Source organism: Lepidochelys olivacea, assembly GCF_965140295.1.
Source record: "Lepidochelys olivacea isolate rLepOli2 genome assembly, chromosome: 12".
In the NCBI taxonomy this organism is placed as follows: domain Eukaryota; kingdom Metazoa; phylum Chordata; order Testudines; family Cheloniidae; genus Lepidochelys; species Lepidochelys olivacea.
Window position 1 is genome coordinate 1,263,294 of NC_140422.1, and position 15,638 is coordinate 1,278,931.

Genomic DNA, 15,638 nt, shown 5'->3' on the forward strand with positions numbered 1-15,638 from the left:
AACAGAACAGCATAAAAAACACAGAGGTTTTAACACATCAGTGGCACTCCTGAGACTCTCTTGTTGTCACTATACTGCTAGGCATGATTACTCAGAACTTCATGGTGGTAACAGGGTTAAAACTCTGATGGATTTTATCCAAAAGCACTAGCTCATAACAACTGAGCTATGGGAGAATCTCTGTTAACATTATAGGGCCCATGACACAGAGAAGTTTAACTTCACACAGCCAGCCAGCTCTTTACAGTATTATTTCCTTCTTTGGCCATCCCCAAAATAGTGCCAATAGTTTTGTGGTAACTCAGAGTACTGCAGCATGGACACACAGGCCAGGGCAGCAGCCATTTGGTGGAGGCAGCATGTCAGTAACAGGGCTGCTACTCTGAAACCTGTCAGTAACACTTCAGGCATTTAAGGAATACTCAAATTTAATTAATTTCCTGTGCAGGGTTATCCACAGTATAGAAGCCTCAAGGAGGTTGAGTAATTAGCAAATAAATTATTTTAAATTAATTACTTTTGCTCTCCCTCTGTTTGTGCACTCTACTCTTCCTCAGTTAGTGTTGTTTCAGCCCAATTAAAAATAGTTCCAAACTAAAACCAATGATGCCTCCTGCTGTGACCCATGGGGAAAAAAAATGATTCTGGCTCTGACTGTGCAAAGGAGCCGATGTCACAATTCCTTGGTGGGAATACTGGACTGGTGGGCACTGATAATATTTATTTATAAAGGTGCCTATCATCAGGAAATCTAAATTCAGCTCCTGCAAAGTCCTGAAAGTGTTTTCCTCGAAGCTTAGCATCAAATACATTTGTTAACCCTCCCAAACAAATTCTCTCAACTTGGGAGTCCCTTGCCAAAAATCACCTTACCCACTCTCCCAGCGGAGGCTAACCTTGCAAGGGGATGGCGCCAACAGAAAGAGAGCAGAGCTGTACCTCAATTTTAAAGAAGAAAAAGTTGGCACTTTTTTATATTTGGAAAGTCCACAACTGTGTGTTACAGCCTCTCAATAAATAATAAGAGTCATTCGCTTCCACACGCTGCTTCGCATCCCTAGGTCTTGAACCACTTTAAGAAGTGCGGCATGGGCCCCCGGCCGTAGCAATTTAGCGGGGAGTTTAGGGACATTTTAGACGTTCCGTTGAGACGCACGCAGCACAACCCTTGACAAAGCCCTGGCTGGGATGATTTAACTGGGAATCGGCCCTGCTTCGAGCAGGGGGTTGGACTGGATGACCTCCTGGGGTCCCTTCCAACCCTGAGATTCTATGATTCAGCCTCGTGGCCGCCAGCGGCCAGGGCTCCGAGGCCACGTTCGCGCGCGGCCGGCCACGCTGGGGGTCGGGCAGCCGCTCCGACTCGGCAGGAAACGGCGAGCAGCAGCTGAGGAGCCGCAGAAGCAGAACCTGGGGAGCGACTGGGCTCCCGCTGGCCGGGCCGGCGGAGAAAAGCGGCCGGTAAGGAAGCCACGCGCGAGCGGCCTCAGGCCCCTGCCCGCCCGCCAGGGCCCCGACGGGGCGGCGGCCGGACTCGCGCCAACGGAGGCGCTGCCCCGCCGGAGGAACCCGCCCGGCCGCCAGCGCCAGCTCTGCCCGGGGTGCGGCGGCGGCGTCACTCCCGCTTCCGGCCGCGCGACGGACGGGCCCAGCCCCGGCTGCCTGCGGGGGCGGCTCGGCGGCGGGGAGGCCTCACCTCGGCCGCGCGCTGCGGCAGAGCGGGGCATGCCGGGAGCTACCGCTGCCCGCCGGGCGCGCTGCATGCCGGGAGAGGCGCTCTCGCCGGTGGCTATCTCCTGGGCCCTGCCCCCTTTCCCCCTCGGCCCTGAGGGCGGGATGAGGCTGGGGGTTCTAGCCCCTCCCCCCCGGCGCCTTTTCTACCGCCAACAACGTTCGAACTTGCTCCTTTCCCCTTCTTTTTATTTGACAGGCAGTTCATTGCTCCCGTCAAAAGGTGCTTCCTGAGGCCTTGTCCCGCCTCTTCCTTTTTCCTCTGATCGACAGGCCGATCATCTAGTCACAAAGGGGCACAGGCGGAATTCTCGCCCCCACTCCAGGTGATTGACAGACTTCTGGCCAATAAAAATGGAGCGCCTGAGTTTTCTCGTTTCCCCCCCCCCCCGCTAAACTGGCAGCCAATGTGTCCAATAAGAGCTGATAACGTAAGATTACACCGCCCAATAGAAATACGGGTTACGCCAGGGAGGGCGGTAGCCACCAATGAGGCCGCGGGGCGGGCTGTCGGGCGCCGGCGGGGAGATTGAGCTGGGCGGGAGGCCATGGCGCCTCTCTAGGGGCGGTTGGTAACTCGAGCCTGCCCGCTCCCGCGGCTGCAGGTGAGTGCGGCGCCCCCGGGGGCCCGGGCCTGCGCGGACGCACTGTGCCCCGTGGGGGCCCCCGGGCTCTCCCCCTCGCAGCGCCCCCAGGCCGGCCAGTAACGTCCGCGGGCCCGTCGCCGAGCGGTGCGCGGCCCCTGGAGGCGGATCGGGCGCCCCGTACGGCGGGCCCTGCGCCTGGCCCTGCAGCCGACGATCGGGGCCCTGCGGGCTCTGGGGGCCTGGGGGCGAACCGACGGTGGGGGACCGTGCGGTGGCTGCTCGCCCCCTGCTGGCTGGTGGGGTTTGAGCGGAGCCTGGGCTGGCTGTGTGTGTCCGGGCTCCCTCCCCACTCTGACTCTGGGGTACAGATGTGGGGACCCGCAGGAAAGACCCCCTAAGCTTGTATTCCACCAGCGTGGGTTAAAAACTTCCCCAAGGCACGAACCCTTTCCTTGTCCTTGGGCGGTATGGCTGCCACCACCAGCAAGTGATTTAAACAAACATTCAGGGAGGGGCCACTTGGAGCCCTATCTCCCCCCCTTCACCCCCTTTCCTGGGGAGGCTTGAGAATAATCTACCAACCAACAGGTTAACAAAGTGAGCACGGACCAAATCCCTGTTTTTTAGGACACTGAAAATCAATCAGGTGACATGATCATGTGTCACTGTAAGACCTCATTCTCCATTCTTTCAGGGTTGGCCTGCCAGGAAGGCTTGGGAGTAAATAGAGCCGTTTACAACCAATTGTCCTGGTTAATGGGAGCCATCAAGATACCAAGCCATTATTAATGGCCCACACTTTGCATAGTTATAATAGGACTTTAGAGTAATACTTGATATTTCTAGTTTTGTATACAAGAATGATACATACATAGAATCATAGAATATCAGGGTTGGAAGGAACCTCGGAAGGTCATCTAGTCCAACCACCTGCTCAAAGGAGAACCTAATCCCCAATTAAATCATCCCAGCCAGGGCTTTGTCAAGCCTGGGCTTAAAAACTTCAAAGGAAGGCGATTCCACCACCTCCCTAGGTAACGCATTCCAGTGCTTCACCACCCTCCTAATCAAAAAGTTTTTCCTAATATCCAACCTAAACCTCCCCCACTGCAACTTGAGACCATTACTACTTGTTCTGTCGTCTGCTACCACTGAGAACAGTCTAGATCCATCCTCTTTGGAAACTCGCTTCAGGTAGTTGAAGCCTGCTATCAAATCCCCCCTCCTTCTTCTCTTCTGCAGACCAAATAACACCAGTTCCCTCAGCCTCTCCTCATAAGTCATGTGCTTCAGCCCCCTAATCATTTTTATTGCCCTCTGCTGGACTTTTCCAATTTTTCCACAGCCTTCTTATAGTGGGGGGCCCAAAACTGGACACAGTACTCCAGATGAGGCCTCACCAATGCCGAATAGAGGAGAATGATCACGTCTCTCGATCTGCTGGCAATACTCCTACAGCCCAAAATGCCTTTAGCCTTCTTGGCAACAAAGGCACATTGTTGACTCCTGTCCAGCTTCTTGTCCACCTGAGATCCTTTTCTGCAGAACTGCTGCCAAGCCATTTGGTCCTTAGTCTGTAGCGGTGCATGGGATTCTTCCTTCCTAAGTGCAGGACTCTGCACTTGTCCTTGTTGAACCTCATCAGATTTCTTCTGGCCCAATCCTCTAATTTGTCTAGGTCCCTCTGTATCATGTCCCTACCCTCCTGCATATCTACCACTCCTCCCAGTTTAGTGTCATCTGCAAACTTGCTGAGGGTGCAATCCACGCCATCCTCCAGATCATAAATGAAGATACTGAACAAAACCGGCCCCAAGATTGACCCCTGGGGCACTCCACTTGATACCGGCTGCCAGCTAGACATGGAGCCATTGCTCACTACCTGTTGAGTCTGACCATCTAGCCATCTTTCTATCCATTCACCTAGCCCATACTTCTTTAACTTTCTGGCAAGAGTACTGTGGGAGACCGTATCAAAAGCTTTGCTAAAGTCAAGGAACAACACGTCCACTGCTTTCCCCTCATCCACAGAGCCAGTTATCTCATCATAGAAAGCAATTAGGTTAGTCAGGCATGACTTGCCCTTGGTGAATCCATGCTGACTGTTCCTGATCACTTTCCTCTCCTCGAAGTGCTTCAAAGTTGATTCCTTGAAAACCTGCTCCATGATTTTTCCAGGGACTGAGGTGAGACTGACTGGCCTGTTGTTCCCCGGATCCTCCTCCTTCCCGTTTTTAAAGATGGGCACTACATTAGCCTTTTTCCAGTCGTCCGGGACCTTGCCCGATCGCCATGAGTTTTCAAAGATAATGGCCAATGGCTCTGCAATCACGTCTGCCAACTCTTTTAGCACCCTCCGATGCAGTGCATCTGGCCCCATGGACTTGTGCTTGTCCAGCTTTTCTAAATAGTCCCGAACCACTTCTTTCTCCACAGAGGGCTGGTCACCACCTCCGCATACTGTGCTGCCCAGTGCAGTAGTCTGGGAGCTGACCTTGTTCGTGAAGACAGAGGCAAAAAAAGCTCTGAGTACATTGGCTTTTTCCACATCCTCTGTCACTAGGTTGCCTCCCCCATTCAGTAAGAGGCCCACACTTTCCCTGACCACCTTTTTGTTGGTAACATACCTGTAGAAACCCTTCAAATAGGATGAACCCTACAAATAGGAATAACACAGTAGATTATAAGCTTGGTAATGATACCTTAAAAGAGACCATTTGCATGAAACCTATTCCAGTTACATTATATTCACACTCATTAGCTTATTTCAATAAAACATGGAGTGCAATGTCAGAGTGCCAAAGTAACTTTGTTGAAGTATTTCAGTGCTAGCTGGCTGCACTGAAATATCCATTGGACAGATGATAAACAACTGTTGGTCCTGCCTTGAGCAGGGGATTGGACTAGATGACCTCCTGAGGTCTCTTCCAACCCTAATATTCTATTTTTCTATGTGTGGTGCTCAATTCTCCCTTTCTAAAGGTAGCTAAAATTACATATCACGGTCAGTGGAAAATATAGGGAGTTTTTCCTAACGTTTGTATTCCATGTGCCTGTTCTTACATGCAGTTACTTAGCTTCAATCAGTTTCTGTGATAGAAGTGACTTTTGAAGTGACATGGAGTTAGCTCTGCCAGGCCTTCTGTGTTTACATTGTACAGGCTCTTCACAACAGGTTGGTAGACTTAACTTTAAGATGAAATTCATTTCTAGGTTGATGGTCTAATCTAGTCATGTCTTGCAGGATACAGCAAAAGCCATGGAATTTGTATTTTAACATAAAAAGAAGAGGAGTACTTGTGGCACCTTAGAGTAACAGATTTATTTGAGCATTTCTCTAAGGTGCCACAAGTACTCCTTTTCTTGTTGCGAATCAGACTAACAGGGCTGCTACTCTGAAACTTATTTTAACATAGTAACTTTTCTGCATTGGTCAAGCTGAGAACTTCCTCTTACTGAAGAGGAGTTTAAAATATTTACAACACTGAGTGTTTCAAAGTCCTATTGAGGCAGTGTTTGGATTGCATTAAAGAAAATAGCAAGTGTCATAAAGGATATGCCTGATCTAACAAGTTTTTATATTTTCCCTCTAAGACAACTTATTTAAAATATTGTTTGAATTTCACTATGGATTCCTTTATTCTAAAATGGAATCATCTGTATTATATAGCTGAAGTTATATCATATAGAAGAGGATTCCATCCTATTCCTCTACATACACTTGTATGAATTGAGACTGTTTAATTCAGTTGAATTAACTTTGAAGGTAAAAAGAACAGGAGTACTTGTGGCACCTTAGAGACTAACAAATTTATTAGAGCATAAGCTTTCATGGGCTGTAATAAATTTGTTAGTCTCTAAGGTGCCACAAGTACTCCTGTTCTTTGTGCGGATACAGACTAACACAGATGCAACTCTGGAACCTGTCATTATTTAAAGGTAAAGTTTTTTGTTGGATAAGTTAAGGTTGCAGGAATGTATATGTAGATTTAATACATATTGCCTTTCAAGAACCTTAGTATTAAAACAGACAAGCTATAAGAAACACAGGACATGCAATGTTGCAATTCTCAAAGACCCAAACTGCCATACCTTTCTATCCTTTGTAGAAATACCAGCCTCCCATCTTCTCTCCTTTGCATGGAGAGAATCTCCAATGTGCAACATAGAGCGTTGATCTTCTAGTTCGTATGAGAGAGATTTGTGTAAAACAAAGTGTGCTATGCTGTTGCAGTGCTAATCTTTGCTTTCTCCCTGTAAGTACATTAATTTCAGGATCCTGGGTAGCATGTATGTAGTGTGTATATGGAGAGACATTAGAGCTGCCTAATGACATGACATCTGGGATCATTGAGCCTGATCAGAGAGGTTCTGAGTACCTCCAGAAAAGTGCAGAGTGCCCTCAATATCCTGCAGAATTGGGGCTGTCATAAATATAAAGGAAAGGGTAACCACCTTCCTGTATACAGTGCTATAAAATTCCTGCTGGCAAAACCCTTTCACCTGTAAAGGGTTAAGAAACTAAGGTAACCTCGTTGGCACCTGACCCAAAATGACCAATGAGAGGACGAGATACTTTCAGATCTGGAGTGGGGGAACAAAGGGTGTCTGTCTGTCTGTGTGATGCTTTTGCCGGGAACAGATCAGGAATGCAGCCTCACAACCCCTGTTAGTAAGTAATCTAGCTAGAAATGCGTTAAATTTCCTTTTGTTTAATGCCTGGTAAAATAAGCTGTGCTGAATGGAATGTATATTCCTGCTTTCGTGTCTTTTTGTAACTTAAGGTTTTGCCTAGAGGGATTCTCTGTGTTTTGGATGTGATTACCCTGTAAGGTATTTACCATCCTGATTTTACAGAGGTGATTCTTTTACCTTTAATTAAAATTCTTCTTTTAAGAACCTGATTGATTTTTCATTGTTCTTCAGATCCAAGGGTTTGGGTCTGTGTTCACCTGTACAAATTGGTGAGGATTCTTATCAAGCCTTCCCCAGGAAAGGGGTGTAGGGCTTGGGGGGATATATTGGGGGAAGACTACTCCAAGTGGGCTCTTTCCCTGGTCTTTGTGTAAGACGCTTGGTGGTGGCAGCATACGGTTCAAGGACAAGGCAAAGTTTGTACCCTGAGGAAGTTTTTAACCTAAGCTGGTAAGAATCAGCTTGTGGGGACCTGCATGAAAGACCCTCTATCTGTACCCTAGAGTTCAGAGTGGGGAAGGAACTTTGACATGGTGGCAGAGCGGCGGGATCATTTTGAACCAGAAGGACAGCATGATTTTAAAAGGTTTTGTAAAAGGTGATTGCAGCTGTAGAGTCTGTCTGCCTGGGGGACAGAGCAGCAGGCATAACAAAAGGATTTTCTGTAGGCTGAGAAGAACTATCAGAAAGGTTTAAAAAAAGGGGGGGGGGCAGGGATATCAGGTTACAGCACAGCAAAATTTTCCAAGCCAGGTTTTTGTTTTGTTGTTTTTCTTTCTAACTCTCAGGTGTAAAGAAAGTTTAAAAACAGAGAGGCTAGGATGACAGAAAGCAAGGCACAACATAAACTGGTGTTAACCAGACTGGAAGCAAAAGAGAATGGTTGAATTAAAACGACTCGATAAGAAAGCCCAGGATGCTGCCCACAGGAGAGCTTTGGAGGAATGCGGGATTTGATGTTACAGGAGCAATTCCTGAATATGTCCAAAGATGATATAAAACAGTGTTTATGGGATAAGAAAATGGACTCAGGAGGAAGTCTTGCTTCTTATGCTGATCAATACGAGCAGTCCCAGACCGCCAGAGAGGCGGGGCAAACCGGAACAATACGAGAGGAGAGAACAACAACCCTGGTCGCAGTTGGAGCGGATACAAGAAGGGACAACCTCAGACCACACCCTACTACCAGGGGCAGCCCAAGGCTCCAACTACACCCCAAGGAACACTCCAGATACCTTATCGTCCCGCCACACCGTTCTCCAGCAACCCACCTCGCCCCAGTGACCCATCAGCTGGATGATGTTTTAAATGTAACAAGCTGGGGCATGTAAAGGCCAACTGCCCCAAGAACCGCAACAAATTACAGTTCGTTGCACCGGAATCACACCAGAGGTTCTCAGGCCCCGATACTTCCCAGATACCATCAGAGCGGAGGGAAACTGTGAGTGTGGGCGGGAAGAAGGTCACAGCGTGGAGGGACAATGGAGCACAAGTGTCGGCTTTCCATACTTCCTTAGTGGACCCCATTTAATCGACCCAGAGGTCCAAGTGACGATTCAACCCTTCAAGTCAAACTCTTTGGACTTGCCTACAGCCAAGTTGCCGGTCCAGTACAAGGGCTGGTCAGGAACATGGACTTTTGCAGTCTATGATGATTATCCCAACCCCATGCTGTTGGGGGAAGACTTGGCCAATCATGTGAAGCTAGCCAAGAGGGTGGGAATGGTCACCCGCAGCCAGGCTAAGCAAGCTGTCACACCTAGCTGTAGTCCGGAAACTTCTACCAGGACCTAGTCAGGGATGGTGGAACCGGACCCCATGCCCACGTCTGCAACAGCAGTAGTGGATCCAGTCCCAGAGACCCAGACAGAGCCAGAACCGGAACCGGCAGAACAACCCACACCAGAACCATTGGCAGCACTGAATCCAGTACTTGCAACCCCAACACCAGAAGGCCCCACCGAACCTGCACCGGCGGCAGCAGCAGATAACCCTACACAAGAGGCTCAGCCAGAGCCTGAACCCCAACATAGTGCACCAGCGGAGAGCGGTTCACAGTCAACGGAAACAGCCCCATCACCTGCATCGCTTCCCGAGGGACCAAGCCCAGGCCCACAATCCAATGAGGAACTGATGTCTCCAGCATCAAGGGAATGGTTCCAGACTGAACAGGAAGCAGATGAAAGCCTGCAGAGAGCTTGGACAGCGGCACGGCGCAACCCACCGCCTCTCAGCTCTTCTAATTGATCCAGGTTTGTTGTAGAAAGAAGACTTTTATACAAGAAAACTCTTTCTGGTGGACACCAGGAAAACTGGCATCCTCAGAGACCGTTGGTAGTTCCAACTAAGTAGTGCAGAAAGCTATTAAGCTTAGCCCACGATCATCCTAGTGGCCATGCTGGGGTGAACAGAACCAAAGACCATTTGGGAAAGTCGTTCCACTGGGAGGGAATGGGCAAGGATGTTTCTACCTATGTCCGGTCTTGTGAGGTGTGCCAAAGAGTGGGAAAACCCCAATTCCAGGTCAAAGCCCCTCTCCAGCCACTCGCCATCATTGAGGTTCCATTTCAGCGAGTAGCTGTGGGTATTCTGGGTCCTTCTCCGAAAGACACCCAGAGGAAAGCAGTACATACTGACTTTCATGGATTTTGCTACCCGATGGCCAGAAGCAGTAACTCTAAGCAACACGAGGACTAAAAGTGTGTGTCGGGCACTAACGGACATTTTTGCCAGGGTAGGTGGGGCCTCCGACATCCTCACAAATGCAGGAACTAATTTCTTGGCAGGAACTATGGAAAGTCTTTGGGAAGCTCATGGGGTGAATCGCTTGGTTGCTACCCCTTACCATCATCAAACAAATGGCATGGTGGAGAAGTTTAATGGAACTTTGGGGGCCATGATACGTAAATTCGTAAATGAGTGCTCCAATGATTGGGACCTAGGGTTGCAGTGGTTGCTCTTTGCCTACAGAGCTGTGCCCCATCCCAGTTTAGGTTTTCACCATTTGAACTCGTATATGATCACGAGGTTAAGGGGCCATTGCAGTTGGTGAAGCAGCAATGGGAGGGATTTACACCTTCTCCAGGAACTAACATTCTGGACTTTGTAACCAACCTACAAAACACCCTCTGAACCTCTTTAGCCCTTGCTAAAGAAAACCTAAAGGATGCTCAAAAAGAGCAAAAAGCCTAGTATGATAAACATGCCAGAGAGCTTTCCTTCAAAGTAGGGGATCAGGGCATGGTCTTAAAGGTGCTCCAGGCCCATAAAAAGCGTTATGGGAAGGGCCATTCACGGTCCAAGAGCGCCTGGGAGCTGTTAATTATCTCATAGCATTCCCCACCTCAAACCGAAAGCCTAAGGTGTACCATATTAATTCTCTAAAGTCCTTTTATACCAGAGAATTAAATGTTTGTCAGTTTACAGCCCAGGGAGGAGATGACACTGAGTGGCCTGAACGTGCCTACTACGAAGGGAAAAGTGATGGTGGCGTGGAAGAGGTGAACCTCTTCATGACCCTGGGGCGTATGCAGCGATACCAGATCAAGGAGCTGTGCACTAGCTATGCGCCAACATTCTCAGCCATCCCAGGGCTGACTGAACGGGCATACCACTCCACTGACACAGGTAATGCTCACCCAATTAGAGCCCAACCTTACCAGGTGTCTCCTCAAGCTAAAACTGCTATAGACTGGGAGATCCAGGATATGCTACAGATGGATGTAATCCGCCCCTCTGGCAGTGCATGGGCATCTCCAGTGGTTCTAGTTCCCAAACCAGATGGGGAGATACTTTTTTGCATGGACTACCGTAAGCTAAATGCTGTAACTCGCCCAGACAACCATCCAATGCCACGTACAGATGAACTATTGGAGAAACAGGGATGAGCCCAGTTCATCTCTACCTTGGATTTAACCAAGGGGTACTGGCAGGTACCGCTAGATGAATCCGCCAAGGAAAGGTCAGCCTTCATCACACCTGTCGGGCTGTATGAATTTAATGTGCTCCCTTTCGGGCTGCAGAATGTACCAGCCACCTTTCAAAGACTTGTAGATGGTCTCCTAGCAGGACTGGGAGAATATGCAGTTTCCTACCTTGATGATGTGGCCATATTTTCGGATTCCTGGGCAGATCACCTGGAACATCTACAAAAAGTCTTCGCGCGCATAAGGGAGGCAGGACTAACTGTTAAGGCTAAGAAGTGTCAAATAGGCCTAAACAGAGTGACTTACCTTGGACACCAGGTGGGTCAAGGAACTGTCAACCACCTACAGGCCAAAGTGGCCTGTCCCAAAGTCAAAGAAGCAGGTCCAATCCTTCTTAGGCTTGGCCGGATATTACAGGCGATTTGTACTTCAGTACAGCCAAATCGCTGCCCCACTGACAGACCTAACCAAAAAGAAACAGCCAAATGCAGTTCAGTGGACTGAAGAGTGTCAGAGGGCCTTAAACCAGCTTAAATCGACACTCATGTCTGACCCTGTGCTAAGGGCTCCAGACTTTGACAAACCGTTCCTAGTAACCACAGATGCATCCGAGCATGGTGTGGGAGCAGTCTTAATGCAGGAAGGACCAAATCAAGAGTTCCGTCCTGTTGTGTTTCTAAGCAAGAAGCTGTCAATCAGTGAAAAGGAATGTTACACCATTGTCTACGCTCTGGAAAAGCTACGCCCATACGTTTGGGGACGGCATTTCCACCTGCAAACCGACCATGTTGTGCTACAGTGGCTTCATACCGCCAAGGGAAATAACAAAAAACTTATTCGGTGGAGTTTAGGTCTCCAAATTTTTATTTCAACTTACAACACATTTTAGGAGCTTCTAGCAAAGTGGCTGATGCAGTCTCCTGTGAAAATTTCTCAGAATCAACTGGTTAAAATCGTCCTTGAGATGTGGAAAATATTGTTGGTAGTCTATTTAGAGGTGCATGTGTCTTATTAACTCTGTTTTCTCCTAGAGCTCCAGGAAAAAATCACAGCCAGTGTTTCACCCTATCTGTGATTTGGGGGGCGTGTCATAAATATAAAGGGAAGGGTAACCACCTTTCTGTATACAGTGCTATAAAATCTCTCCAGGCTAGAGGCAAAACACTTTCACCTGTAAAGGGTTAAGCTAAGGTAACCTCGCTCGCACCTGACCCAAAATGGCCAATGAGAGGACGAGATACTTTCAGATCTGGAGTGGGGGAACAAAGGTGTCTGTCTCTGTGTGATGCTTTTGCCGGGAACAGATCAGGAATGCAGCCTCAGAGCCCCTATTGATTAGTAAGTAATCTAGCTAGAAATGCATTAGATTTCCTTTTGTTTAATGGCTGGTAAAATAAGCTGTGCTGAATGGAATGTGTATTCCTGCTTTTGTGTCTTTTTGTAACTTAAGGTTTTGCCTAGAGGGATTCTCTATGCTTTAGTGTGATTACCCTGTAAGGTATTTACCATCTTGATTTTACAGAGGTGATTCTTTTACCTCTTCTTTAATTAAAATTCTTCTTTTAAGAACCTGATTGATTTTTCATTGTTCTTCAGATCCAAGGGTTTGGGTCTGTGTTCACCTGTACAAATTGGTGAGGATTCTTATCAAGCCTTCCCCAGGAAAGGGGGTGTAGGGCTTGGGGGGGATATATTGGGGGAAGACAACTCTAAGTGGGCTCTTTCCCTGGTCTTTGTGTAAGACGCTTGGTGGTGGCAGCATACAGTTCAAGGACAAGGCAAAGTTTGTACCTTGGGGAAGTCTTTAACCTAAGTTGGTAGGAATAAGCTTAGGGGGTCTTTCATGCAGGTCCCCATATCTGTACCCTAGAGTTCAGAGTGGGGAAGAAACCTTGACAGGGGCCCTTAATAAATTGTCTTAAGTATGCTATTTGTCTAACCAGGAATTTCTAAAATTCTTGTTTGTGCTCTCTACGACCATGAAGAAATCCAAAATTAATATGAACTAAAACGCCGTAGTCACAATGTGGTTTTGTGTGCACTAATATAATGAAACTGGAGAATCCTAGAAGATTAGGGTTGGAAGAGACCTCGGGAGGTGATCTAGTCCAACCCCCTGCTCGCAGCAGGACCAACCCCAACTAAATCAAAACCCTAACCCTCTGTGTAAGCTCAAAGACTTGTCTCTCACCATCGGAAGTTGGTCCATTGAAAGAGATTCCCTCACCCAGCTTGTCTCCATAAATAAAATAGAATGAGTTCTGTTAGGTGGCTTATTCCTTCACCCACTTACTTCTCTGGTCCTTCTCACGTAAACAGAGAGCAACAATACCCGAAGTCCAAAGGTGCAAACAATTCAATGTTTATTGGGGTGAACTTCCAGCAAGCATGATTCCAGTTTCCTTCCTTAATGTCCCTCTTCCCAGCTCTGACACCACAGAGCCTTACCTGTGTCCCTGTTCCCTTTAGCTAAACATGATTCCAATTTCTTCACCCCCATTCCCTGTTCCCATTTCCCCGACACACACACTTCCTGACTGACTGCAGACTGTACAGTAAAACTTGAGTTCTGCTTAGCTATAACTTAACCATCATTTTCCTGAAATTTAACTAACCAATCCTAACATATTGTAACATGATTATGTAACCAATTATATCCCACCACCTTAATTAGTTTACACCCAGCAAAATTAATTATACAGCAGACAGGAACAATCACAGAACCAGACCGAGATTATACAGACAAACAATAGCAAAGTGGAAACTATAATGGCAAAACAATACAAAAGGGAGGATTTCACATCCCAGCTATTGATAAGTGGGTTCTTGCCAAACAGGATGCTATCAAACTAAGTTTCCTTTTACATCTTCTAGGCACTTCCCTTTCTCTGGAGGCGATCGGCATTATCAGGACAGGATTGTATTCCTAACAGCCCAATAGCACCTTATTTCAATGTGACTAGGTTGAAATGTGAGGATGTGACCGGTCGCTTCCCAGCTTATGGCTTAGCCAAAGGCCTTAGCCTAAGAACAGGGCCTCAGACTGTCACAGTAAGAGAAGTCCCTTACACTGGCAGACAGTGATTTTGATTCTTTCTTTTATACCTCTATAACTAGCCAAGTGATAAGAATACACCTAAATTCTTAGAGTATAGGCCTTTACAGACAGGCCTGAATATCTATATCCTAACAAGTTCCTTAATTTTTTAAAGCATAGCTATGGGAACAGAGTTAAAGTAGTCTGTATGCTCATTCTTGAGAGTTAATCAGAAATCTGCATTTCCTGAGTTTTTAATATGATTGTTTTTAACTAACATTCCTGCTTCCAAAAACCCTACATTGATATATATGAAATTTTGCAATGAAATTCACTCTCAATAGGAGTATGTACCTACATATGGCATATAAAGGGGCTGATGTATCAACAGTGTCCTGATTGGAGGTATTGCTAGAGTATACTGCTTAGGTTTATGCAATACTAGTGAACGTAAGGTGGTGTATGCACAATAGATGGCGCAGCCAGGTGAGGTTCATGGTGAACTTGTTACCTTAACTGAATCTCATTCATTTACTAGGAAACTCTATTTATTAAAAAAAGAAAAAAAAAAAGAAATCTATCCCAAAAATGAACATTGTGAGTCCTCTGCCGTGTGTGTGGTGCTCTATTAATATTTATTTACAGCCATTTCTGTGATGATGATCATATTGAGATGCTCAGATACGTCCTTTGAGATCATAGATTAAAGATACTAAGGGCCATATATATTATTATTTGTTAAGCACTGTAGACTAATGTAGCGCTCTTTTTTTATTATTATTATTTTTAAGGGGGGTTTAAATACGTAGCATCTGCCAAAATCTCTACCCCAAAATACAAAAATAATCTGTAAATACGTATTAGCTAACAAAGATACCAGGAAGAACTTCCTAACTCACCTACTCCCATTAAAAGGCTAATTTGAATAGACAGGACTTGCAATGTGTCCATGAGGCTAGAGAACTCAGGCTGTGTTGGGTCAGAGACTTCCAGAGTCGAGGATTCTGAAAATGCTTTGTCTAGCCCTCAACCAACTGAGATATAAATCCAATGTTAAACTGGAATTCTCAAATCATCTCAGCTGCCAGAGAAATGGACTCTAAGAAGCACTGGATCTTAATCCTAAAGGATATTGCAGTCAGCGTGTGTCTTTATGCTGGCATGAGTCAAATGTGTCTGTACCTTACTTGAAGTGTGGACTTGTGTACAAGTGTTTGCACTAATCCCACATCTTTGTTTTCTCCATCCCATGCCTTTCTCAGAAATGGCACAGGAAGAAATGGAAGTGGATCTCCAGCCAGCAGTTACTTATTCTGTGGAGCACCATGAGGCATTTCCCACAGAGGCCTCCGGTCATGCTCTGCTGTCACTGCCATCCAACTCTCCAGTACCCAGTGATGAGGCAGAAAGCATTATGGTTCCTCCTGCTGATGAGGAAGTCATTGTGGTCTCTGGTGCTGATGAAGTAGTGACAGTTGCTGAGTCTGACCCCCAGTTGCATGCTGCCCCTAGCCTGGATGGGCTGCAGAGGCTGCATGGGGTATTGGAGCTGTTTCAACTACAGGCTGCACAACAGATCACACGACAGCCACCAACAAGGAGAACTCGCCGGCGACGAAGAGGTGGTGGATCCCAGAGGACAATCAGTACCAGGTAAAACTG

At 47.1% G+C, this 15,638-nt stretch overlaps 1 protein-coding gene across 4 annotated transcripts in view; it reads left to right on the top strand.

The window, feature by feature from the left end:
• The first annotated feature begins 1,000 nt into the window (after positions 1–1,000).
• The window catches only part of RFWD3 (ring finger and WD repeat domain 3), a 65,745-nt gene continuing 51,107 nt past the window's right edge, over positions 1,001–15,638 (top strand). The window contains exons 1-3 of one of the 4 annotated variants that reach the window (XM_084645080.1): positions 2,236–2,336; positions 5,388–5,493; positions 15,239–15,629. In XM_084645080.1, the coding sequence (XP_084501206.1) occupies positions 15,241–15,629 (389 nt within the window). In that variant the 5' untranslated portion in view covers positions 2,236–2,336; positions 5,388–5,493; positions 15,239–15,240. Of the gene's footprint in view, positions 1,462–2,233; positions 2,337–5,387; positions 5,494–7,801; positions 12,278–15,238; positions 15,630–15,638 lie in introns of those variants that run through there. The other 3 variants (XM_084645081.1, XM_084645082.1, XM_084645079.1) reach the window with 3 other exon arrangements.